Raw genomic sequence first — 27890 nt, forward strand, 5'->3', positions numbered from 1 at the left:
ATGGGCAAAATTTACCTCCTTCTCCTAATGTTCGTAGCAGATCAGGTAGTAGGTGTCCCTCTATTCCCATCACAACAGGTAATATACTTACTCGTATGTCTGTATTACTATACTACTGCATCCATTTTTTACTCGTATGTCTGTATTACTATACTTCTGCATCCATTTTTTCATCCGTTTCTCTGTATTTCAATTTTTTTAATGGTTTACATTTTTTTGCTGCTATTTCAGATCAATTTCTCTAGTTATGCCAAAATCTTTACCTATTACTTTCATTACAAATAACTAAACAAAGCAGCAGTTTATAGTTTATTATCTCTGTACTTGGCTGATCCAGAGTCGGAGATAGTTACTGACTGGCTGACCGTATTTTATACGGGGGAAGCCTTTTATCACTTGGAACTTTGTGTAACCGGAAGTCAGATATTACACAAAAGAAGGAAGACAGCAACCCCCACTTTCCAATGGAAATACTTATGTAGTTGATGCTCGTAGCTGGCGATCCTGGCATTCGAATCCACCTAAAACCAATCAATACAAAGAGGTCACAGTATCCAATAAAGTAAAAAAAAAGTTGATTTTTAAATTCATCTGAGCATAACATCTGCAATGTTTGGATTCTCCAAGTATCTTTCATGCTTGACAAAAGATTCATAGGTGACTATTCTCTGCTCATCCTTCTGGATCTATCGGCAGCGTTCAATACTGTGGACCACCAGCTGCTCCTTAGGATGCTTCACTCCATTGGCCTAAAGGACACTGCACTCTCTTGGTTTTCTTCCTATCTCTCTGACCGCACTTTCAGTGTCTCTCATCTCCCTCTCAGTGTCGGGGTTCCTCAGGGCTCAGTCCTAGGTCCTCTTCTCTTCTCCCTCTATACTGCCCCCATTGGACAAACCATCAGCAGATTTGGTTTCCAGTACCATCTTTATGCTGATGACACCCAGCTATATACTTCTGCACGTAACATCACCCCTGCCTTAATCCAGAACACTAGTGACTGTCTCTCTGCTGTCTCTAACATCATGTCCTCTCTCTTCTTGAAACTTAATCTTTCTAAGACTGAACTTCTTGTCTTTCCACCATCTACTAACCAAACCAACCCTGACCTCGCCATCTCGGTCTGTGGGATCACTATAGCACCGGGGCAGCAGGCCGCTGTCTTGGGGTTGTGCTGGACTCTGACCTCTCCTTTTTACCATATATTCAATCTCTTGCTCGCTCTTGCCATATGCATCTCAGAAACATCTCCAGAATCTGGCCGTTTCTGACATTTGAAACTTCTAAAATGCTAATTGTTGCACTTATTCACTCTCGACTAGACTACTGTAACTCCCAACTAATCGGTCTTCCACTCTCTAAACTCTCTCCTCTTTAATCCATTCTTAATGCAGCAGCCAGGCTCGTCTTTCAGGCCAAACGCTACACGGATGCCTCCAGTTTGTGCCAATCACTGCACTGGCTACCTGTCTCCTTTTGTATTCACTTTAAAATAATAACCCTCATCCACAAAGCTCTGAATAATGCTGCACCTCCCTATCTCTCTTCTCTCATCTCAGTCTATCGCCCTTCCCGTGCTCTTCAATCTGCCAGTGACATTAGATTAATCTCTACCTTAATTCGAACCTCCCATGCACGTATCCAGGACTTCTCCCGAGTTGCACCAATTCTCTGGAATGCCCTTCCCCAGACTCTGAGACTAATACCCACCCTCCAAAGCTTCAAACGTGCTCTTAAAACCCACCTCTTTAGGCAAGCCTATCACACTCGCTAACTGCTTGAAATGTCAACTCTCCCTTTACTAATCCATCCTATGTCCTATCTCCCATCTGTTATCTGGCAAACAGCTGATATATATCAAGCTCTAGGCTTCTCTGCAGTCTTTTTCACCTAGGACCCTGTAAATAAGATGGCGGCTGATGGCTGGTTCAAGCAGCAACATCGTTGTTTAGTAAATTATTTATTAAATTATTTTATATTGTTCCCTTATAAAGAATGGCTGGACCATTATACAACCTCTTGTGTCACCCCCTCATCCTCATAGTCTGTAAGCTCTTGTGAGCAGGGCCCTCACTCCTATTGTTCCATATGACTGTTTGTTCTTTGTATTGTAATATAGTTGTATATGTCCCCTATGATTTGTAAAGTGCTACGGAATTTGATGGCGCTATATAAATAAAGATTATTATATTATTATTATTATTCATAGATAATCGAAACTTTGCAGATGTGGATTATAATACACATACTTTACAGAACAAAAAAGCTCCATGAATCTCTTATAAAGGAATAATGTGAATAATTACAAATCTTCTTCTTCCCACAGCTGCCTGTACATGATTTTGGTGATAATGGTAAGTACTCTTTCTGTATTTAGGTACATTTTATAGTGGCATGCCAAATTCAGTTCTGGTTTCCTGGTGTACTGTTATACTAAGCACTAATTGTAATGCATTCCCCCTATAACTTACAAAAGATTATCTTAAGCTTGAGATTGTGTTGATATATTAACCCTAGTCTAATGGTCTCAAAATTTTTGATGAACCTAAACTAAATAAAATCACACTTAATTAGGAAGAAGATCCCAATATTTTCATCCTTTGATGTAGTAAGGGATAACAATAGTTATGAAGATCTAGCAGGCCCATTGTTTTATTGTATATATAATCCGAAATACTACATTGGGAACATGGTGGAGTTATTTGTTCCTAAGATTCTATGAATAACACATTCAGTAGCTTAATCAGTAATATTTTATTAATTTAGAAAATATTTACTATTCTAACATTTTATAAAAATCATATTTGATCTAACTGATTAATGCTAGTCATTAGAACGTGCTTCCCTTCCATTAAATGTTTTAATCATGAATCCAATTTTCCTTAATTTTAACAGAAAAAATATTAGATGAGATTAAGAAATATACCAATTCCAATCCTAACACAAGTAAGTATTTACCCTATTTCATACATAGAGATGACATATTTCACCACAAATAGTTTTTAGACTTAACACTTAATTTTTGGCTTTTTATAATCTACTTTCCAAAGCCGTAAACCCTTTTATTGCCCTGCCAGCTTTGTTTTCCATGTGACAGGATAGATATTTTCTAAATTTTCTGACCATCTGGTTTTTATTTTTTTGATGTCCCAAATTTTATTAGTAATGAATTGTTGTTCAAAAATAAAGATTAAATATATTAATGTTTTTATTATATTGATAAAGTAAAGATTAACAATAAATCTGTTAAATATTGCTATTTTAGTTATTGGTAGAGTTACAGCTAAGAATATTATTTTACACGTTCTTTTATTTACTAAAGATCAATATTTAATCAATAATAATCTCACTATATATGTAATTGTACAAATTACAGATGTGAAAGATGGAGAAGAACTTGTGGGAACCTTCAGCAAAATAGCAGCGGCCAATAAAGGTAACAACTCTTGTACAGTAGAAGTAAACTGATGATAAGATGATAGAAAGTCTAAACTAAATAATTCTTGTAAAAAAATGGAAAAGCTTCTAGGATTCGAGAAGAGGGGGTAATAAAGAAAGTCTTATCTCAGTTACTTTGTCTCTTGTCTCCTTATCAATACTATGAGCTGGTGGTGTTGGCGGTCATGTGACATTGGCTTTGGCCAAAATAAATTTCAATGTTTCGTAACTTTTCTGCTTCTGTAACCACTGAATTTCGACGGAAGTCACATGACTGCAAACATTCTTAGCCCAGCCAGAAATGTCAACAAGGAGGTTGGTGGACACTAATGTATACTTATATAGTGATATCAGTATTGTTCTTATATTTTGCCTTTAGGTATTTCTAAGCCTGTACACGATGGAGACATACTGATAAAAAGTGGACGCAGTGCTAGTGACTGTACACAGTGCTTTTGGACCAAATCTGCAGACGGGCTAGTCTATGTACCCTACAACCTCTCCTCTGATTATGGTCAGTTATTTTCTGATTTATTTCAAACATAACGGGAAATTGTTTATTGTATATATTTCCATCCTTCATATATATATATATATACATATATATATATATATATATATATATACATATTCTTCTTACCTCCAGGTGATTCTCATCTCAAAGTGTTTCAGACTGCCATGGATGAATATGAGACGCTCACCTGTGTTAGATTTGTAAATCGAACAACAGAGAAAGACTACCTCAACATTGTGTCCAGACAGGGGTAGGTTTATCTATTTATATAATCTATCTTTTCTGTATATAAAGTACATTGGGGCACATTTACTAAGGGTTGCACGCTCACTTTTATCGGAATGTGCACCGTTTTGGGGCTAAAACGGTTTGCACATGTATTTAAGAAGTGTATGTTCTGGGATTGTGGCACATGTGACCCTGTGTGCCGGCTTCCATGCTACACAAATTGGGGGGCGTGTCATCGCATTGTCCGACTGATTCAGACGGAGCACGGGATTTAACTTTCAAATTGTGTCACAAGTCCATGCACTAAGATACACCGCTAAAAAGATGATGACCTAAAAGATGTTGGATCTAAAGAGGGAAGCAACACTTTCATGTCTTCGGGTCACGATTTAAATAAATCGTGGCACGGTGCATTATCGTCGAACAATGTATTTTCTTTGAACTCCAGCAGCAATGTAAGTAAATGTGCCCCATTATATTCACTGCTTGTTGTAATAGGAAGAGGTTTCTTTTTAATACACATCTTTATATATGGTTTATAGAGATTGGTAACTCTTGATGTAAAGATTGTTATATTTTGGACCCAAATGCACATTCTCTTTTTAGTTTTTAATATGATGTAAAATGTTTTGTGGTGCTATAGACCTGATGTTATCGACATCTAAAGTTACACTCCCCTAGTGGGAGGAGATTACTGGAAAATAGGAAAAGAAAAAAGCTTTTACAACATAAAACATATTATTAATTAAGATTGTACAACTATAATTAATTACTATAATATTTTACAGTACATTGTTGATAATAGTAGATTTATGTTAAATATGTAACTTTAAGATGATTTGTAGCTGAAATAAAAAATAAAGTAAAAAAAAGTTATCCCTGCTAATAATGAAGACCTCCCAAAATATAAGAAAAAAAGTTAAACCCCCCATAGAGTCTAAAACTGACTCACGGCAGGCACAATATGACTCTGCTCACCTTATCTTGGAATTTTTTTTATTGCAGATAAATTATATATAAAAGAGGGAATTCTAGCTGGAATATTTTATACCCCACTGGAGGGGGAATGGGCGGGGTAACTAAATGGGGTAAAAAGAGGTAACACGTTTCCTTTGACGTCCAACAATTCCAATTTTTTCCTACAACATTAGCTGCTGATTGAAAACTAAAACATTATCATACACAATAGATGATTTGTTGACTTATACGATTATCTATGCATGGCAAAAAACGGGAAAAGAATTAAATTTTCTGTTACTTCTACAATATGTCTTTCTTTTTGCTTATACTTTGAGAATCATCTCACCAAATATAAAAATAAAACATTTTCATATCTATTCAGGTGTTACTCATATGTTGGGCGAATAGGAGGAAGTCAGTGGGTTGGACTAGATACTGCAGGTTGTATGTATAGAGGAACTGTACAACATGAGCTAAACCATGTGCTGGGATTCAACCATGAACATAGGAGGAGCGACCGGGATAATTATGTCACCATCAACTACCAGTATATTTCCCCAGGTAAGGAACTTACAGAAAATATAATCCTATATATTATCTCTTATATTTGATGTTTTTATCATTAAAAATATATTATAAGAGACAACAATTAAAACGAGTGACACATCCCAATTACTAGACTAATACAGTTATATCGTTGTATAGGTGATTGGTCACAATTTGGAAAAGTCAACACCAATAATCTTGGCCTGGAGTATGACTTTGAATCCGTGATGCATTATGAAAGGTAAAACCACAATTTCTTTCTTTATTAATGATAACATGTAATTATTATAAATGTAAGAATTGTTATTATTATAATGACATGAAATATTTTCTCATATGATGGATAATAATCTCACAATTTCATGTTTCAATCTTGTTCCTCTCTTTCCGGTATCTCCCAGTTGGGCATTCTCTAACACTTCAGGACAACTCACCATTGTACCCAAACGAAACCCAAATGTCCGAATTGGACAACGTGATGGTATAAGTGTTCTGGATGTTGCTAAAATCAATCGATTGTACCAATGCAGTAAGTTCTACAATTTTCAAATCCAAAACGTTTCACTCTGTAATCTGTGAATCATAATGGACCAATAGAGATGTTATACATGTTATGTTATCATCCAATCAATAACATGAATTACTTTTTTCTCTTTTAGATGTCTGTGCCACGTTACATAATAAGGACAGTGGAATTCTGACCTCAGCCAATTACCCATCAGCCTACCCCCATGGTGCCAACTGTGTTTGGCTGATCAGAACACCATCAGGACAGGTACAGTACTTAAGAAGCATGACCTGTCACATAGAACCAAAATTATCTCTCAGAAATAAAGATTTTTTAAAAAACAAAATACATATATGCGGTGATATTACAGACAATATGTCGTAGGGATGAAAGAAGGAAAAAAGATGCAATGGCAAAAAAGACACCAAGTCACATAGTTCTGTTCATTCCCTGTGTGCTTGCCCCCTACTGTCTTTTCTTTTAGGCTGCAATAGTAGTATAATGTCCATAGAAGGATAATCCTTCTCTTTAATTGGGCGACACGGTGGCTGAGTGAGTAGCACATCTGCCTTGCAGCACTGGGGTCCTGGGTTCGAATCCCACCCAGGTCAACATCTGCAAAGAGTTTGTATGTTCTCTCCATGTTTGCGTGGGTTTCCTCCGGTTTCCAGGTACTCCATGTTTACATGTGACTGTTATCTGAAAGCCGACATTCTTTTTGAAAATTACAATCTGCCTGGAAGAGAAGGCGAGATGTGATTACAAATCGGACTGTGAACTCTGATGGCTGGCTGACTGGCTCTTTTGTCTCCCCGGCAGATCATAAGTAAAGACAGAAACTGAAAAGTAGATCTAGGCAGCAACAAGGAGAGTATAGACTTTAGGACATTTTTTAACACTATTGTTCATTAATTTGAGTTCATATCTATTTGTTTCCAGGTTTCATTGAACTTTGATGCCTTTGATCTCCAGTCATCTCCTAATTGTAAATCAGACTACGTGAAGATCTATGATGGTCCCTCTAAGAGATCTCCTGTGTTGCTGGACAAAACCTGTGGAACTGGACAGATACCTCCGATTGTTGGAACTACTAACCAATTACTGGTGGAGTTCTCCAGTGATAGCAGTGTTGCTGGGGTCGGCTTCAAAGCTTCATACAGCTCGGGTATAGTCCTACATTCACATTCTCAAAAACATTTTTGCTTTATTTTTGCTTTACCAATTACAATGTTACAACATGCTAATCCAAAAGCCCTTCTATTTTAGGCATTAAACTCATAGGGGCAGATTTATCAAGCTATCTGAAAGTCAGAATATTAAGAGTTTCCCATGGCAACCATACACAGCCTCCTTTTAAAATATTCATGAGCACTGGTAAAATGAAAGCTGAGCTGTGATTGGTTGCCATGGGTAACTAGAAATATTCTGACTTTCAGACAACTTGATAAATCTGCCCCACAGTGTTGGATTCCCAAAATGGACCATGATTAGGCCAAATGTTTTTTGTTTTTTTTAATGTTGTACTTAAGCTTAGTAAATGGGTTTATACATTTTGATAAACAGTAGTACTAGGCAAAGTGAGTTAAAGTTATGGCAGCTGGGAGGCTTAGGAAGGCTTGTAGGCATGATGATCACACACTTGGGACCTTCCATAGACTACAATATATGATTGTGGAACTATGGCATACAAATCACAAAATATAATTATAGATACACTTTTTGTACAAACATTATAACAATAAATTGTATTCCCCTTAGTGAGATGTGGAGGAACCTTTTATACACCAAACAGAGTCTTCACCAGTCCCGGACATCCCAAAAACTACCCACCAAACTTGGATTGCATCTACAATATTACAGCTCCTGTTGGAAAGAAGGTAAAGTTTTCTTTAATAGATTTATGTTCTAGAAATATAGAATATACTGATATACTTCCCTAAATTAACACTGTATAATAATGTACAGTGAGCTCATGAATTATTCACATGTTATAGTCTTATCCTTTACACTAGATGACAATTATATTATGATCACATTACATTGTTCCTTTCTGATCTTTACAGGTCCAGTTGGCCATTACTGATCTTGAGCTAGAAGATGGTCGATGGTGCCAATACGACAGGGTAGAGGTCACCGATGGCATCATTGAATATGGTCCAGCATGTGGTAATGAAAGGTTCCCAGTCTTGACCTCTCTTGGGAATAACATGGTGCTGAGATTTGCTAGTGATAAGGCTGAAGAGTATAAAGGATTTAAAGCGTCCTATACATTTGGTGAGTATTACAGATCTGTCCCATATTCCTCAGATACGGTCATCTACATGCAGTTTTTTAGCTTGTCATCACTTTGTATAGAGATTTTTATGAACAAAAATACCAAAAATATCCTATAATAAATCTCCCAGAGCCATATATTTTATTTTTTCCTTAGCAGTAAAACAAAAACTTTTAGTTTTCACCAGATTGTCATAAAAAAATAACATGTCTTAAATTGTGTAGATTCAGAATGATAAGAGTGTCTAATACTGTATATCTGTCTGTGTATTTCTTCACAGTATAAAAGCCGTGCATCGGACAGTAACATAATTCATGAGGATTTGATCTAAAAAAAGATTTTACAAGGAAACTGAAGAAACATCATTGTTACGCTACTGACTCTCTTTCACGGAATCAAATCTTAATAGAAATATACCAATTAAGAAATTATTACTTTTCTCTTGCCCCCTTCTCGCTTGTCTTGTCGATAAAAAGTAATTCAATAAAGTTTCTTTTTGCATGATCTATGATATGTTCAGTCTGAAATCATTTTCAAAGCATGAATATCTGTGTGTGATAATGGGAGGGTGTGTGATAATGCCTGCCATGTAAATGCTAGTAAGGCATTAATGTGTGATATAAGGGCCTGGTCCAGGCTCATTGCTTTTGATAAAATAAGGTTCAAGTACCCTAGGGGGTCTAAAATTAACCCTTTCAGGAACTGGCCCTTTTTTGTTTTTTCATTTTCATTTTTTACTCCCCATGATCAAAAATCCATTACTTTTTTATTTTTCCATGTACAGAGCTGTGTGACGGCTTATTTTCTGCGTAACAAATTGCACTTCATAGAGATTGTATTGAATATTCCATGCCGTGTACTAGGAAGCGGGAAAAAAATTCCAAATGCAGTGAAATTGGTAAAAAAAACGCATTTGTGCCACCTTCTTGTGGGCTTGGATCTTACGTATTTCACTGTGCGCCCCAAATGACAGGTCTACTTTATTCTTTGGGTCGGTTTGATTACGGGGATACCAAATTTGTATAGGTTTTATAATGTTTTCATACATTTAAAAAAATTAAAACCTCCTGTACAAAAATTTTTTATGGGATTTTGCCATCTTCTGGCGCTAATAACTTTTTTATACTTTGGTGTACTGAGCTGTGGGTGGTGTATTTTTTGCGGATTTTGATGACGTTTACAATGTTATCAATTTTAGGACTGTTCGACCTTGTGATCACTTTTTATAGAATTTTTTAATTTTTTTAAATGACAAAAAAGTGCCATTTTCGACTTTGGGCGCGATTTTTCGTTACGGGATTAAACGCAGTGAAAAACCCTTATTATATTTTGATAGATCGGGCATTTTCGGACGCGGTGATACCTAATGTGTTTATGATTTTTACTGTTTATTTATATTTATATCAGTTCTAGGGAAAGGGGGGTGATTTGAGTTTTTAGGCTTTTTTATTATAATTTTTTTTTTTTTTAACTTTTTTTTATTTTTATTTTTAGTACTTTTCAGACTCCCTAGGGTACTTTAACCCTAGGGGGTCTGCACGATCCTATCATATACTGCCATACCACAGTATGGTAGTATATGTTGATTTTACTACTCATACATTACAATGTGCTAATAGCACATTGTAATGCATGGGTTAACCCGAAGTAGCCTCGGGTCTTCGCGAGACCCGAGGTTACCATGGCGATGGATCGCCGCTCCCCGATGACGTCACGGGGAGCGGCGATTCTCGAAAAGATGGCAGCGCCCACGCGCCGCCATCCTTTTGAAGCCGCCGGCAGCATTGCCGGCGGCGATCGAGGTGAAAACACCCGCGATCGGTGCTAGCACCGATCGCGGGTGTTACCGGTAAGCCTTTGCTGCAATATGCAGCAAAGACTTACCGGCTATGGAGAGGGCTCAGCGCGTGAGCCCTCTCCATGCACCCGCGGCCGACCCGTGACATGCTATTTTTTTTTAGTTAAAAAAAGTAGAAATTTCTAAAAAAAAAGTAAAAAAAAATGTTTAAAGTTTAAAAATGAAGCTCAAATCACCCTCCTTTCCCTAGAAGTGACATTTAGCAAAATCATAAACATGTTTGGTATCATCACGTCCAAAAATGTCCACCTATCAAAATATAAAAATTGTTTTCCTGAAATGAGAAATAGCATCTAAATGTCAGAATAGCCACTTTTTCACCAATTAGCACCACACATTTTTTTGAATAAAAATTCATCAAAAGGTTGTACATTCCCCCAAATAGGTGCATAGAGAATATCATCTTGTCCACCAAAAAATTGTATCTTACACTGCTCCGTACACCAAAATATAAAAAGTGTCAGAATAGGGCAAAATCTAGGTTTTTATGTATAAAAGGTTCTAGTTTAATTTAAAATCTATTAAAACATGATAAAATCTATATAAATTTATTGGTATTTCTGGGATCATACCAACCCAAAGAATACATTTGTGGTGTCATTTGGAGTGCAGGGTGAATATTGTAAAAACAAAGCCCAAGTAAAAATGACACATGTCCAGCTTCCCAAGACACAACATGGAATATTTTATGAAAGCACACAAACGAAAAATGGCAGTGGTATTAAGGGATTAAGGCTAGTTGTCCTTGAGTGAGTTCGGTTTGAGAAACTCTCCCTGTTTTTGGAAGCTTTTCCGGAAAAAACCTTTGATCCCTGGACTGAACTGCACATGTCAGATAAGTCCATTGATTAGTGCCTCAGACAAAAATTGCTCCTTGGCAAAGGACTAAAGCTTCATTTACACAGCCATGAGCTCACCTGGACCGGATTCCGGGAATAGCATAGAGCTGGGAATAGAAGGGAGGTACAGTGAGCACTCCCCAAGCATCGCTTTCACATGGTGCAATTCTATAAAAAACTGGACTTGTCCTACATTTTTGGTAGTATGAATGGGGCCAAGTAGATTCTCTACATGCTTTGTAATGATTATTGAATTATGGAGTGGACCTATAGATTGGTCCTTTATTTGACCTGATGAAGGGGGTAATACATCCCCGAAACATGTTGTCCCTTGTCAACATATATGTGAAATAAATGTCTAATTGAATACATATGTATTTTCTTGTTACTACCCACTTTCTATATGACATTAAGTAGCGCGCAAAGATTATTCTGGTATTTCTAGACCCTATGTTATTATTTGTTCCTCTAAGGACTCTGTGCCTTTGAACCAGAACTAGCAGCAACTTTGCTGTCCTTCTGACTATCTCACTGGGGAACAGCATTTCTCTTCATTGTCTTTCAAACATCACTTTACATTTGGAGCGTGGTGTAACTATACTCTGACTGATTTATCGAGTTTGGCATAGAGATGTTGGGCCCCTTAGGCATCGGAGGACATGACATACGTGGACCTAATGAGACTCCAGATCAGATGAGAACACCAGGATATTGTCTGGGTAGACAATGAAACAAGTGTAGAGCAGGTCTCTAAAAATATCATTGACAAATTCCTGGAACACTGCTGGGGCAAAGGCATGACAAGATGCTCAAATTGTCCGTCACTAGTATTGAAGACAGTCATCCATTCACCGCATTCACAGATACGGATGAGGTTTTAGGCCCCTTGCAGATCCAGCATTGTGAAAAACTTGGAACCCTGCTGGCAGTCAAAAAGTTCTTTGATCAGAAGCAGGGGATAGCGGTTTTTCATTGAGACCGTGGTAATCAATGCAAGGACGAAGGGAGCCATCTTAGCAATGTAGAAGAATCCTGCACCAGCATGAGTAGATGATTTGTGGATGAACCCCTTCTGCAGATTCTCCTCCATTTAGGATGAACTTGCTGTGATCTCGATTACGGTGAGTGGATATACCTATCCTCGTGGAGGAGATGTGCCTGGTAACAGTTCGATAGGGCAGTCGTAGGGTCGGTGCGGTGTCTTCGCTTGTTTCTCTGAGAACACATCAGCGGGTTAGACTTGCTATGGCGTGGTACCACCAGGTAATTTACTTCCTGAATTGCCGGGGGAGAGGGGGAGCTACTTGTCAGACTAAGTCTGACAGGTGTGATACTATGAAAGGCTGCAAAATGAGTTGAAAGTAGTACTAGAGCTGAAAGGTTGTAATAGTAGTTAGGGTGGGAACGAGGAGGAGGAAATTTAGATATTGCAAACTGTAATAATATGTTAGTGGGATTGTCTAAATCTATAGTTCTATTGCATATTAACCATCATGGCCCACGGGTAGATTCCTGTTAGCATTTCTGCAAAGGAAACATGTGATAGGTTAGATTAATCAATATAATCTATGTACATATCAATGAGGAATACTATAAAAGACAAAGGATTAAAGACTGGAAAAATAAATAAAGAGACAATGGGGCAGATTTACTTACCCGGTCCATTCGCGATCCAGCGGCGTGTTCTCTGTGGTTGATTCGGGTCTTCCGGCGATTCACTAAGGCAGTTCCTCCGACGTCCACCAGGTGTTGCCGCTTCGCTGAAGTCCGCCGAGGCCCGCCGGAGTTCACGATCCTATACCTGGTGAAGGTAAGTGCGTGTCCCGCATTTTTTTAAATGCAGCGCTTTCTCCGAATCTGTTTTTCGTTCGGCTACGCCCCCCGATTTCTGACGCATGCATGCCGGCGCCGATGCGCCACAATGCGATCGCGTGCGCCAAAAACCCAGGGCAATACAGGGAAAATCGGTGCAAATCGGAAATATTCGGGTAACACGTCGGGAAAACGACAATCGGGCCCTTAGTAAATGACCCCCAATGAGAATTCAAAGGGTTACTCAGTTCATGCGAAGCTCTGGATGTTGTAGTCTCTGTTCAAACCATCAGGGGCCAGAGTCTGTAGACTATAAATCCAGAAGGATTCTTTCTTCTTCAGTAGGGTGATGCGATCACCCCTAGCATTGTCCACGCTTTCAATCACCTGAAATTTCGGTTGATTGACTGAATGACCGGCACTTGCAAAATGGGCGGTGACGGGCAACAGGAGGTTTGATGTCTGTATGGTGGATTTATGTTTTGAGATGCGGTCACCTAAGTGCTGGTTAGTTTCCCCAACGTAGGGGAGAACGCAAGGGCATTTTATGAGATAGATAACATAGGTAGAGTCACAGGTGTGGTAGCCTTGAATTTGGTATCGCTTACCCGTATGTGGGTGTGTGAAAGAGTCTCCTTTCTAGACATTAGTGCATTGAGCACAGTGGAGACGTGGAAAGGTGCCCTGTCTTCTAGTATTCAGGAATGTCTGCCTGGGAATCCTCGTGTTGGATCCTATGTCTGCCCTCACCAATCTGTCTTTGAGATTGGGGGGTCTCTTAAAGCAGGGAAGGAAAGGGTTTTCAAATTCCTTGATAGCTGTGTGGCCTTTTTGTAGGATAGACCAGAATTTTCTTATAGATTTGTGTATCCTGTACATAAATGGATGGTATTGATGTATGAATGGGATACGGGGTGGTTTGGGTTCTGAGCTTCTGGGTCTGAGAGAGTGAGTCCTACTTTTATTGAGAATGGAATCTGGATAGCCTCTCTCTTTAAATCGTTCTTGCATGTTGTCTAAAAGTGCTGTAAGGCAGTTTGTCTTGCTTACAATGCGTTTTACTCGCTGAAATGGGGAGAGAGTTCTTGGTCGATGTAGGGTGGCAGCTCGTGTAAAGAAGAAGGTTATTTCTATCCATGGTTTTGGTGTAACGATCGGTCCAAACATTACCGGTGCGGTCTTTTTTAACCATTGTATCAAGGAAGCTAACCTCCTCATTGCTGTGATGCATAGTGAACTGTAGCTTTGCCCAGATAGAATTGAGGAATGAGAAGAATTCCTCTAGTGATTCCAGTGGCCCTTCCCATATGCAGAATATATAATCTATATAGCGTTTCCATATTTTACAGTGATCCTGAAATAATTTATTGGGGTAGATCATCTGTTCTTCAAAATTAGCCATGTAAGCATTTGCATATGGGGGGCACATTGGAACCCATTGCCGTTCCCCAGCGATGTATGTAGAAGTTGTCCTGGAACAGAAAAAGGTTTTTTGTTAAGGCTATGAGACAAAGACGTGAGTGCACGACCACCGGGCCAGAAGCAGAAATGAAGACGGGTAAGTAGGAGCTAGTGGGCGCAGGAGCACCCATGACACTCTTGTAAAAAATCCAAAATGCTGCTGACAGGAGTAAGAGCACAGAGATGTCTTCTGTAAGTCAATACATAATGTCCTGTGATTAATAATAAGGAGGGCTAAGGAGAACCAGTATCTACCACTGTATGGTGGAATGCTGGTACACTCGCTTTGGGAGTACATTAGGATGGGCTTTGGTAGTGACAATTGCAGCAAGGGACAAAAGCTGACTAGCTGGGCAGTGAGGTTCATTGGGCATTAACACCTTTTTTCAAAGTGAAATGTTTGACCTTTTTGGGGGATCTTTTTTGTTGCTAAAGTTGATATCAAGAAACCCGTCAAATCCAAATAGTTGCTGGAGTGATTTTTTCCTCAAAGTCCAGGAAATCAGTTTTTGTGGTTTTGAATTTCCCAAATTTGAATTTTTTTTGTTGTAGATGTCAAGAAATCTGTGTCAAATCCACATAGTTGATGGAGTGATTTTTGGTCACAGTCCAGGGTGTCAGTTTTTGGGGTTCTGTATTCGCCAAATTTCAATTCTTTTTGGTTGCTAAAGTTAATATCAAGAAATCTGGAACAAGAAAACAAAGAGGGGAGGGTAAGCGAGTAGGTGTCACATCCAAAATATACTAATCAGATCCAGAGAAGAAAAACAGCGGATGTGTAGAAAATATCAATTTATTAATTCATAAACAAGACAATAAAAACATTTAAAAACCCAATGAAGGGAATGACAAACATAAAGGACTCTCCTTAATAAGGTATTCCTCACGTAAATGACAAAACAAAAATAGAAAAAATGAACAAGGCTGTCAATTAGATATATATATACACATCATCCCAATAATGGGGTTCAAATGATGCTTAAGAAAAGATTATATACAATTTCACTATAACAATGTAATATAAAACACAAAGATGATAGTGCACAAATAAAGTGCTGTGTGCAGAGTAATAGCAGCCAAGAGAACATAAGGGAGTAGATTCAAGTGAATAAAACAGAAAGTAAATGCATCATATTACCTAGTATAATGTATGAGGGGGAGAGCCCACGGATGCCCCACGCGTATCGCCCGTCTGCAGCATAGTAAGGGGACGTTACAGCAAGGGTCACCCTGTGAGGCCAGAACTGCCAGTGTAATCTAGCGGCAGTGTGTCGATTAACAGCCCAAAGGCTCTCGATTGGTTGACTAGGTCGTCCACTTCCTCCAAAATGACATCTGACAACCCCAGCCAAGAGTCCATGGGTTCGTCAGATACAACCCTTAGTTGACAGGGCCCAGGAGCAGGTCAGCGGCCCTCACCTGTCCTCAACCAGCCTCAGTCCTGTTCAGTTCCCTCAGCCAGAGATCTACCAGATGGTCCGTGCTCAGTGCCACTATACAGAGAGGACGAATTCTTTGAGGACAGTCAGCAGCTACTTGGCAGTGAAGAGGTGGGGGAGACACCGCTGCTGGGAAAGTGGAGATGTGGAGGGTGGAATGAGAGGTTATGTTGCACTTGCAAGTAGTCAGACTGTGCATACTGAGACCTTTGAGGAGATTAGCAGTGACAGGGAATCACAAATCGATGATGATGTAGCTGATCACACTTGGGAGCCTGGTGAAGCAAGAAATTCATCATCATCGCCAGGAGAAGAGGGTGTCAGCTTGCGTGTCAGTCAGCGAAGCAGGCAGCAAGTTGCTATTGTGGCCGTGAGTCAGCAGGGTGGCAGAAGTGCGAGGATGGGAGCTAAATGGCCGCAGGGTAAAAAATCCGTTTCCCATAAGGGTAGTGTTCCTCAGTTTATGGCGGTAATATTCCTCACCGTATGGGGGAAGTATTCCTCACTGTTTGGTGGTAGTGTTCCTCACTGTATGGGGGTAGTGTCCCTCACTGTATGACCATGGTGTTCCTCACTGTAAGGTGGTAGTGTTCCTCACTGTATGGCGGTAGTGTTCCTCACTGTATGGCTGTACTCTGCACTGTAATGAGGTAGTGTGTCTCGCTGTATGGCGGTAGTGTCCCTCACTGTATTTCTGTATTCTTCACTGTATGGAGTTAGTGTTCCTCACTGTATGGGGGTAGTGTTCCTCAATGAATGGCGATAGTGTTCCTCAGTGCATGGCTGTATTCTTCTCTGTGTTGCGCTAGTGTCCCTCACTGCATGGATGTAGTGTTCCACACTGTATGGCCATAATGTTCTTCATTGTATGGTGGTAGTGTTCCTCACTGTATGGCGGTTGTGTTCTTAATAGAGATGAGCGAACACTAAAATGCTCGGGTACTCGTTATTCGAGACGAACTTTTCCCGATGCTCGAGTGCTCGTCTCGAATAACGAACCCCATTGAAGTCAATGGGAGACTCGAGCATTTTTCAAGGGGACCAAGGCTCTGCACAGGGAAGCTTGGCCAAACACCTGGGAACCTCAGAAAAGGATGGAAACACCACGGAAATGGACAGGAAACAGCAGGGGCAGCATGCATGGATGCCTCTGAGGCTGCCTAATCGCTCCATTATGCCAAAATTATGGGCAACAGCATGGCCATGACAGAGTGACAGAATGAAGCTAGATAGCATCTAAAACATCCAATAATTGACCCTGACACTATAGGGGACGGCATGCAGAGGCAGCGGCAGCAGCGGAAGGCTAGAGAGTGGCATGGCGACATACCCTAAATGGACTCAGGCTTCAAACCAATGGGTGGCAGAGAGGAACCAAAGGAGGTGAGCAAGAAGCGCTCAAATAATATCGGTACATGATAAAAGTTTGCCAGTATATTTTGTGGATTACACAGCAGGGTGGCGACAAAGTTAACATGGAAGCCATGAAAACAACCCAAAATTCTGCCTGACACAGCTCGTTTGATAAGGGGACCATGTATGGAGGCAGTGAACTAGTAGTAGATTAAAGGTGCTGCAGTTAAAACTATGTTAGTTGGATCTTGGCATGGAGCTGGCGCTCCGCTGCCAGGCGAGCTTTCGCCAATCCAAGCCCCTGTCTCTAGGCTACTCCCCAAACAGCACTTCTAAGAACCTTTTGTATAAGATCAAGTGTAGTAGCGTTCTTATAAGTTTAGGATATGCCGGGTGAGGGGAATGTAAACAGATGCGCAAGAAGCGCTGAAATAATATCCCTAAATGGTAAAAGTTTGCCAGTATATTTTGTGGATAACACAGCAGGGTGGCGACAAAGTTAACAACTTTGATGTGGAATCCATGAAAACAACCCAAATTTCTGCCTGACACACCTCGTTTGATAAAGGGACGATGTATGGAGGCAGCTATATGGACGACTTTTGGAGGTAGCAATGGAGACAACGTGTGGAGGCTGCTATGGAGACAATTTAATTTGGATAGTGCCTGTATGTGGCAGTCCCAAACATTTTTCAAACCAGAGGAGCAGGTAGGTGGCCCTCCAGTAAAATGGAATAGATTGAGTGCCTGTATGTGGCAGTCCCAAAAATTGTTCAAACCAGAGGAGCAGGTAGGTGGCCCTGCAGTAAAATGGAATAGATTGAGTGCCTGTATGTGGCAGTCCCAAAAATGTTTCAAACCAGAGGAGCAGGTAGGTGGCCCTCCAGTAAAATGGAATAGATTGAGTGCCTGTATGTGGCAGTCCCAAAAATTGTTCAAACCAGAGGAGCAGGTAGGTGGCCCTGCAGTAAAATGGAATAGATTGAGTGCCTGTATGTGGCAGTCCCAAAAATGTTTCAAACCAGAGGAGCAGGTAGGTGGCCCTCCAGTAAAATGGAATAGATTGAGTGCCTGTATGTGGCAGTCCCAAAAATGTTTCAAACCAGAGGAGCAGGTAGGTGGCCCTCCAGTAAAATGGAATAGATTGAGTGCCTGTATGTGGCAGTCCCAAAAAGTGTTCAAACCAGAGGAGCAGGTAGGTGGCCCTGCAGTAAAATGGAATAGATTGAGTGCCTGTATGTGGCAGTCCCAAAAATGTTTCAAACCAGAGGAGCAGGTAGGTGGCCCTCCAGTAAAATGGAATAGATTGAGTGCCTGTATGTGGCAGTCCCAAAAAATTTTTAAAACAGAGGACCGGGTAGGTGGCCCTCCAGAAAAATGGAATAGATTGAGTGCCTGTATGTGGCACTCACAAAAATTGTTTCAAACAGAGGACCGGGTAGGTGGCCCTCCAGAAAAATTAAATGCATGAAGTACTATAGCAAGAGCCAGTGGGCCCTGTCAAAAAATAGCCATTTTCCTCTGCTTTACTGTACAAAGAGGAGGAGAAGGAGGAAAATGAGGAGGAGGAGGAGGAGTGGATCAATTATTCAGGTTGAGCTTCCTTCACCTGGTGGAGATTGGAAATTCTGAGAAATCCAGCCTTTATTCATTTTAATAAGCGTCAGCCTGTCAGCGCTGTCAGTCGACAGGCGTGTACGCTTATCGGTGATGATGCCACCAGCTGCACTGAAAACCCGCTCGGACAAGACGCTAGCGGCAGGGCAGGCAAGAACCTCCAAGGCGTACAGCGCCAGTTCGTGCCACATGTCCAGCTTTGAAACCCAGTAGTTGTAGGGAGCTGTGTGATCATTTAGGACGATGGTATGGTCAGCTACGTACTCCCTCACCATCTTTCTGTAAAGATCAGCCCTACTCTGCCGAGACTGGGGACAGGTGACAGTGTCTTGCTGGGGTGACATAAAGCTGGCAAAAGCCTTGTAAAGCGTACCCTTGCCAGTGCTGGACAAGCTGCCTGCTCGCCTACTCTCCCTCGCTACTTGTCCCGCAGAACTACGCACTCTGCCGCTAGCGCTGTCAGAAGGGAAATACTGTTTCAGCTTGTGCACCAGGGCCTGCTGGTATTCATGCATTCTCACACTCCTTTCCTCTCCAGGGATGAGAGTGGGAAGATTTTGCTTGTACCGTGGGTCCAGGAGAGTGAACACCCAGTAATCGGTGCTGGAATAAATTCTTTGAACGCGAGGGTCACGGGATAGGCAGCCTAGCATGAAATCTGCCATATGCACCAGAGTACCAACGCGTAAGAATTCACTCCCCTCACTGGCCTGACTGTCCATTTCCTCCTCCTCCAACTCCTCCAACTCCTCTTCTTCTGCCCATACACGCTGAACAGTGAAGGACTCAACAATGGTCCCCTCTTGTGTCTCGCCAACATTCTCCTCCTCTTCCTCCTCATCCTCCTCCACCTCCACCTCCTCCGATATGCGCTGAGAAACAGACCTCAGGGTGCTTTGGCTATCAACAAGGGAATATTCTTCCCCCGTCTCTTGTGACGAGCGCAAAGCTTCCGACTTCATGCTGACCAGAGAGTTTTTCAACAGGCCAAGCAGCGGGATGGTGAGGCTGATGATGGCGGCATCGCCACTGACCATCTGTGTTGACTCCTCAAAGTTACTCAGCACCTGACAGATATCAGACATCCACGTCCACTCCTCATTGTAGACTTGAGGAAGCTGACTGACCTGACTACCAGTTCTGGTGGAAGTTGACATCTGGCAGTCTACAATCGCTCTGCGCTGCTGGTAAACTCTGGATAACATGGTCAGTGTTGAATTCCACCTCGTGGGCACGTCGCACAACAGTCGGTGAGCGGGCAGTTGGAGGCGGCGCTGCGCTGCCCTGAGAGTGGCAGCATCTGGGCTGGACTTCCTGAAATGCGCACAGATGCGGCGCACCTTCGTGAGCAAATCAGACAGATTGGGGTATGTCTTGAGGAAACGCTGCACTATCAGATTTAACACATGGGCCAGGCATGGCACATGTGTCAGTCTGCCGAGTTGCAGAGCCGCCACCAGGTTACGGCCGTTGTCACACACAACCATTCCCGGCTTGAGGTTCAGCGGTGCCAGCCACAGATCAGTCTGCGCCGTGATGCCCTGTAATAGCTCTTGGGCGGTGTGCCTTTTGTCGCCTAGGCTCAGCAGTTTGAGCACCGCCTGCTGTCGCTTAGCGACGGCACTGCTGCTGTGCCTAGAGCTACCGACTGATGGCGCCGTGCCCACGGATGGTAGTTCGGAGGAGGAGGTGGAGGAGGGGTGGGAGGAGGAGGAGGCATAGTAGGCCTGAAACACCTGGACCGAGGTAGGCCCCGCAATCCTCGGCGTCGGCAGTATATGAGCAGCCCCAGGGTCAGACTCGGTCCCAGCCTCCACCAAGTTAACCCAATGTGCCGTCAGCGATATAAAGTGGCCCTGCCCGGCAGCACTCGTCCACGTGTCCGTGGTCAGGTGGACCTTGTCAGAAACGGCGTTGGTCAGGGCACGGATGATGTTGTCTGACACGTGCTGGTGCAGGGCTGGGACGGCACATCGGGAAAAGTAGTGGCGGCTGGGGACCGAATACCGAGGGGCGGCCGCCGCCATGAGGTTGCGAAAGGCCTCGGTCTCTACTAGCCTATAGGGCAGCATCTCCAGGCTAAGCAATCTGGAGATGTGCACATTAAGGGCTTGGGCGTGCGGGTGGGTTGCACTATATTTGCGTTTCCGCTCCAGCGTCTGGGGTATGGAGAGCTGAACGCTGGTGGATGCTGTGGAGGATCGTGGAGGCGACGATGGGGTTTTTGTGCCAGGGTCCTGGGCAGGGGGCTGACTAGCAGCTGACACAGGGGAAGGAGCAGTGGTGTGCACGGCCGCAGGTGAACGGGCTTGTTGCCACTGAGTGGGGTGCTTAGCATTCATATGCCTGCGCATACTGGTGGTAGTTAAGCTAGTAGTGGTGGAACCCCTGCTGAGCCTGGTTTGGCAAATGTTGCACACCACAGTCCGTCGGTCATCCGGTGTTTCCTTAAAGAACCTCCACACTTCTGAAGATCTAGCCCTCGCCGCAAGAGCCCTCACCACGGGAGCTTCACTAGTTGACAGTGGCGCTGATGCACCAGCTCTGGCCCTGCCTCTCCGTCTGGCCCCACCACTGCCTCTTCCAACCTGTTCAGGTCGAGGACTCTCCTCCGTCTCAGAAGCACTGTGTTCACCCGGCCTCTCAACCCAGCTTGGGTCTGTCACCTCATCATCCTCCGATCCCTCAGTCTGCTCCCCCCTCGGACTTCCTGCCCTGACAACAACTTCCCCACTGTCTGACAACCGTGTCTCCTCATCGTCGGACACCTCTTTACACACTTCCACTACGTCAAGAAGGTCATCATCACCCACAGACTGTGACTGGTGGAAAACCTGGGCATCGGAAAATTGCTCAGCAGCAACCGGACAAGTGGTTTGTGACTGTGGGAAGGGTCCAGAAAACAGTTCCTCAGAGTATGCCGGTTCAAATGCCAAATTTTCCTGGGAGGGGGCAGACTGGGGGGGAGGAGGCTGAGGTGCAGGAGCTGGAGGAGTGGGGATTTCGGTGACATGGGTGGACTGCGTGGAAGACTGACTGGTGGTGGACAAATTGCTCGAAGCATTGTCAGCAATCCACGACATCACCTGTTCGCACTGTTCTGGCCTCAACAGTGCTCTACCACGAGTCCCAGTAACTTCAGACATGAACCTAGGGAGTGTAGCTCTGCGGCGTTCCCCTGCTCCCTCATCAGCAGGTGGTGTCTCACCCCGCCCAGGACCACGGCCTCTGACCCCTGCAGTAGTTGGACGCCCACGTCCCCGCCCTCGTCCTCTACCCCTAGCCCTCGGGTTAAACATTTTTAAAATGAGAGTTATAACTTTTTTTTTTTTTTTACTTCTTTTTGGTTTTTTTTGTGTTTTTTTGTGTTTTTTTTTTTTTTTGTGTTTTTTGTTTTTTTTTGAGTTTTTAAAACCAAACAATCCTATCCTATTGCTATGGCTATTTTCTAGCCAAGTATCAAAGGAAGCACACTACTATGCCAGATGAGATGACACTGAGTTATTGCCTAATAGAAATCCAACCCCTACTGAATTTTGCCACTTCGGCCTTTGCTATGGATATGTGCGCCACTAAGCGCAGAACACAGCGGTCGCAAGTCTCACTACAAATTGCTCAGAATTGGCAAGTACATGCACTGCAGAAACTACAGCCACCAGCAGATCAACCAGAAATCAAATATATAGAACGCTACTGTAGGCTTCAAGAAGCTGTTTGTATTCTCCTATGGCTATTTTCTAGCCAAGTATCAAAGGAAGCACACTACTATGCCAGATGAGATGACACCGAGTTATTGCCTAATAGAAATCCAACCCCTACTGAATTTTGCCACTTCGGCCTTTGCTATGGATATGTGCGCCACTAAGCGCAGAACACAGCGGTCGCAAGTCTCACTACAAATTGCTCAGAATTGGCAAGTACATGCACTGCAGAAACTACAGCCACCAGCAGATCAACCAGAAATCAAATATATAGAACGCTACTGTAGGCTTCAAGAAGCTGTTTGTATTCTCCTATGGCTATTTTCTAGCCAAGTATCAAAGGAAGCACACTACTATGCCAGATGAGATGACACCGAGTTATTGCCTAATAGAAATCCAACCCCTACTGAATTTTGCCACTTCGGCCTTTGCTATGGATATGTGCGCCACTAAGCGCAGAACACAGCGGTCGCAAGTCTCACTACAAATTGCTCAGAATTGGCAAGTACATGCACTGCAGAAACTACAGCCACCAGCAGATCAACCAGAAATCAAATATATAGAACGCTACTGTAGGCTTCAAGAAGCTGTTTGTATTCTCCTATGGCTATTTTCTAGCCAAGTATCAAAGGAAGCACACTACTATGCCAGATGAGATGACACCGAGTTATTGCCTAATAAAAATCCAACCCCTACTGAATTTTGCCACTTCGGCCTTTGCTATGGATATGTGCGCCACTAAGCGCAGAACACAGCGGTCGCAAGTCTCACTACAAATTGCTCAGAATTGGCAAGTACATGCACTGCAGAAACTACAGCCACCAGCAGATCAACCAGAAATCAAATATATAGAACGCTACTGTAGGCTTCAAGAAGCTGTTTGTATTCTCCTATGGCTATTTTCTAGCCAAGTATCAAAGGAAGCACACTACTATGCCAGATGAGATGACACTGAGTTATTGCCTAATAGAAATCCAACCCCTACTGAATTTTGCCACTTCGGCCTTTGCTATGGATATGTGCGCCACTAAGCGCAGAACACAGCGGTCGCAAGTCTCACTACAAATTGCTCAGAATTGGCAAGTACATGCACTGCAGAAACTACAGCCACCAGCAGATCAACCAGAAATCAAATATATAGAACGCTACTGTAGGCTTCAAGAAGCTGTTTGTATTCTCCTATGGCTATTTTCTAGCCAAGTATCAAAGGAAGCACACTACTATGCCAGATGAGATGACACCGAGTTATTGCCTAATAGAAATCCAACCCCTACTGAATTTTGCCACTTCGGCCTTTGCTATGGATATGTGCGCCACTAAGCGCAGAACACAGCGGTCGCAAGTCTCACTACAAATTGCTCAGAATTGGCAAGTACATGCACTGCAGAAACTACAGCCACCAGCAGATCAACCAGAAATCAAATATATAGAACGCTACTGTAGGCTTCAAGAAGCTGTTTGTATTCTCCTATGGCTATTTTCTAGCCAAGTATCAAAGGAAGCACACTACTATGCCAGATGAGATGACACTGAGTTATTGCCTAATAGAAATCCAACCCCTACTGAATTTTGCCACTTCGGTCTTTGCTATGGATATGTGTGCCACTAAGAGCTAAACACAACGGTAGCAAGTCCCCCTGCTAATTCCTCACAAAATGGTAAAAGATGCAAATTAAAATAAAAAAAGTAGAACGTTATTGTAGCCCTAAGAAGGGCTGTTGGGTTCTTTGAGAATCACTCCTGCCTAACAGTAAGCTAATAGAACACCCTAACGCTTTCCCTGACCAGCAGCAGCTCTCTCCCTAGCGGCATCCAGAGACAGAATGATCCGAGCAGCGCGGCCAGCGGCTAGTCTATCCCAGGGTCACCTGATCTGGCCAGCCAACCACTGCTATCGACGTGTAAGGGTACCACGTCATGCTGGGTGGAGTGCAGAGTCTCCTGGCTTGTGATTGGCTCTGTTTCTGGCCGCCAAAAAGCAAAACGGCGGGAGCTGCCATTTTCTCGAGCGGGCGAAGTATTCGTCCGAGTAACGAGCAGTTTCGAGTACCCTAATGCTCGACCGAGCATCAAGCTCGGACGAGCATGTTCGCTCATCTCTAGTTCTTAACTATATGGCTGTATTCTTCACTGTATGGTGGTAGTGTTTTTCACTGTACAGCTGTAGTGTTTCTCACTGTATGGGGGTAGTGTTCATCAGTGTATGACAGTAATATTCCTTACCGTATGGGGTTAGTATTCCTCACTGTATGGTGGTAGTGTTCCTCATTGTTTGGCTGTATTCTTCACTGTATGGAGGTAGTGTCCCTCACTGTATGGCGGTAGTATTCCTCACTATATGGGGGTAGTGTCTCTCACTGTATGGCGGTAGTATTCCTCAGTGTATGGCTGTATTCATCACTGTGTGGAGGCAGTGTTCCTCACTGTATGGAGGTAGTTTTAACCACTATATAGCCATAGTGTTCCTCACTGTATGGCTGTATTCGTCACTGTATGGCTGAAGTGTTCCTCACTGTATGGCGGTAGTGTTCTTCACAGTATGGCGATGGTGTTCCTCTTTGTATGGATCTTTTCTTCACTCTATGGCGGCAGTATTTCTCACTGTATGGAGGTAGTGTTCCTCGCTGCATGGCACTATTGTTCTTCACTGTATGGCAGTAGTATCCCTCACTTTATGGCAGTAGTGTTTCTTACTGTATGGGTTTGTGTTCCTCACTATATGACGGTCGTGTTTTTCACTGTATGGCCCTAATGTTCCTCACTGTATGCATACAGTGTTCCTCACTTTACAGTTGTTCTCTTAACTGTATGGAGGCAGTGTTCCGCACCGTATGGGGGTAGTGTTCCGCACCGTATGGGGGTAGTATTCTTCTCTGTATGGCGGTAGTGTTCCTCTCTGTAAAGCAGTAGGGTCCTTCTCTGTATGGCTGTATTCTTCAATGTGTGGCGGCAGTGTTACTCATTTTATGGCCGTATTGCTCCTCACTGTATGTCAATAGTATTCCTCAATGTATGTTAGCAGTGTTCCTCTTTGTATAGATATTTTCTTCACTGTATGACGGTAGTATTCCTCACTGTATGGAGGTAGTGTTCCTCATTGTAGGGGAGTAGTATCCCTCACTTTATGGCGGTAGTATTCCTTACTGTATGGGGTGTCGTTCCTCATTATATGCTCGCAATGTTCCTCACTGTATGGGGTAGTGTTCCTCACTGAATGGGGCTAGTGTCCCTTCCTGTATGGCAGTAGTGATCCTCACTGTATGGCTGTATTCTTCACTCTATGGGGGGCAGTGTTGCTCAATGTATGGCTGTAGTGTCCCTATCTATATGACGGTAGTGTCCCTCACTGTATGGCGGTAGTTTTCCTCACTGTATGGAGGTAGTGTTCTTCACTGTATGGAGGTTGTGTCCCTCACTTTATGGGAGTAATATTCCTCACTGTATGACTGAATTCTTCACTGTATGGGGGTAGTGCCCCTCACTGTATGTCTGTATTATTCACTGTATGGTGTTAGTGTTCCTCACTGTATGGCTTTAGGGATACCAAATTTGTATAGTTTATATAATGTTTTTATACATTTCCAAAAATAAAAACCTTCTCTACAAAAAAAAATATTTTGCCTTCTACTGGCACTAATACGTTTTTTATACTTAGGTGTACGGAGCTGTGGGTAATGTCATTTTTTGTGACTTTGATGTTGTTTTCATTGCTGTACTTGAAAAGACTATACAACATTCTGATCATTTTTTATTGAATTTTTTTATATTTTTCAAAATGACAAAAAAGTACAATTTTTTACTTTTACCCCCTATTTTCTGCTACGGGGTTAAACTCATTGAATAAAAGTTTTTTTATTTAGATAAATCTGGCATTTTTTGCAATAGCTAACGTGTTTATTATTTTTACTGTTAATTTATTTTTAGATCAGTTCTAGGGAAAGGGGGGTAATTTTTAATTTTTACTTGTTTTCAGACTCCCTAGGACACTTTAACCCTAGGTTATCCTATACGTGAGCCCTCTTTATGTACCCGCACCCGGCATGTGACGTACTGTTACGTCACACGTCGTGATTCATTATGATTCGATTCTGTCCAAATCTAATTTTCTCTGAAAATTCGATGAACCGGATCAAACCAGATTTAGATAAATTTGCCCATCTCTAATTATATTATATTGCTAAAAATAAAAAATAAATTGCATCACTTACATGCATTTTTTTCTTCCTATTGTGTATTTTAATTATTATACACTGTAAATACTCTTATTATTCATGTGTTTGTCTGTTTATTTATTTTTATGTGCTTTTATGTCCTGTTTGTATTAATGTTAAGTGATTTGTTGAATAAATATCTTTCTGGGATTAATAAAGTATCTTAACTTATCTTATAAGGAAAGGGATGTTCTTGAATATTTATTTATTTTATTTTTTCATATTTCAGACTATATAACTATAATAATAATAATAATAATAACTATTATTATTATTATTATTATTATTATTATTATTTTAGACCCCCTATGGCCTTTTAACCCTTAGAGGTGTAATAACTTATACATTATCCATGTAGGAAATAAGTATTTTATACCTTGCTGATTTTATTAATTTTCCCACCTACAAAGAATGGGGAGGTCTGTTATTATTATTATAGGTACACTTCAAATGTAAGACAGAAACTAAAAAAAAAAAAAAAAATCCTGATAATTTTAATTAATTAGCATTTTAATACATGAAATAAGTGTTTGATCCCATAGAAAAACAATGTAATATTTGGTACAGAAATAAATTATAGAGGTCCGAAGTTTCATGTATTTTTTGACCATGTTGGCACACACTGCATCAGGGAATTTTGGCCTAGTCCTCCATACAGATACTCTCTAGATCTTTCAGGTTCCTGACCCCAGGGGGGGGGGAGGGAGATCTTGCATGGAGCCCAAGACCTTGGACGATTGATGGTCATACAGTGTTTCTTCCATTTTGTAATAATTGTGTAATTGTGTCCATAATAACTGTATAACAGTTGTTGTCTCACCAAGCTGCTTGCCTATTATCCTTTAGCTCATCCAAGCCTTGTGCAGGTCTACGATTTGTCACTGGTGTCCTAAGACAGCTCTTTTTTTGCCCATGGTGGAGAGGTTACAGTGTGATTGCGTGTGATTTTTGCTCGTAGATGATCAAATACTGATTTCATGCAATACAATGTGATTTATTTTTCTTATGTTATGTCTCTCACAGTTGAAGTGATCTACAACAACGATTACAGACCTCTCCATTCCCTGTTAGTGGGAAAAGTAGCAAATTTGGATTGGGATCAAATACTTCTTCCCACCAATGTACTGTAA

At 41.9% G+C, this 27890-nt stretch overlaps 1 protein-coding gene across 1 annotated transcript; it reads left to right on the forward strand.

Moving 5' to 3' along the window:
• On the forward strand, positions 1-27890 carry LOC140070160 (embryonic protein UVS.2-like). The gene is made up of 14 exons (XM_072116497.1): positions 1-78; positions 2327-2354; positions 2896-2946; positions 3377-3436; positions 3818-3952; positions 4085-4202; positions 5523-5701; positions 5846-5927; positions 6088-6215; positions 6346-6461; positions 7134-7359; positions 7953-8071; positions 8258-8468; positions 27784-27890. The coding sequence occupies exons 1-14, from the start codon at positions 1-3 to the stop codon at positions 27888-27890; spliced, it is 1638 nt and encodes a 545-aa protein (XP_071972598.1).

Source organism: Engystomops pustulosus, chromosome 7 (assembly GCF_040894005.1).
Source record: "Engystomops pustulosus chromosome 7, aEngPut4.maternal, whole genome shotgun sequence".
In the NCBI taxonomy this organism is placed as follows: Eukaryota; Metazoa; Chordata; class Amphibia; order Anura; family Leptodactylidae; genus Engystomops; species Engystomops pustulosus.

Coding starts and splice junctions, on each gene's coding strand:
- LOC140070160 (XM_072116497.1), top strand. CDS start 1: ATGGGCAAAATTTACCTCCTTCTCCTAATGTTCGTAGCAGATCAGGTA. Junction 5,928..6,087: donor TCCGTGATGCATTATGAAAG/GTAAAACCACAA, acceptor GGTATCTCCCAG/TTGGGCATTCTCTAACACTT. Junction 8,072..8,257: donor CAGCTCCTGTTGGAAAGAAG/GTAAAGTTTTCT, acceptor TGATCTTTACAG/GTCCAGTTGGCCATTACTGA.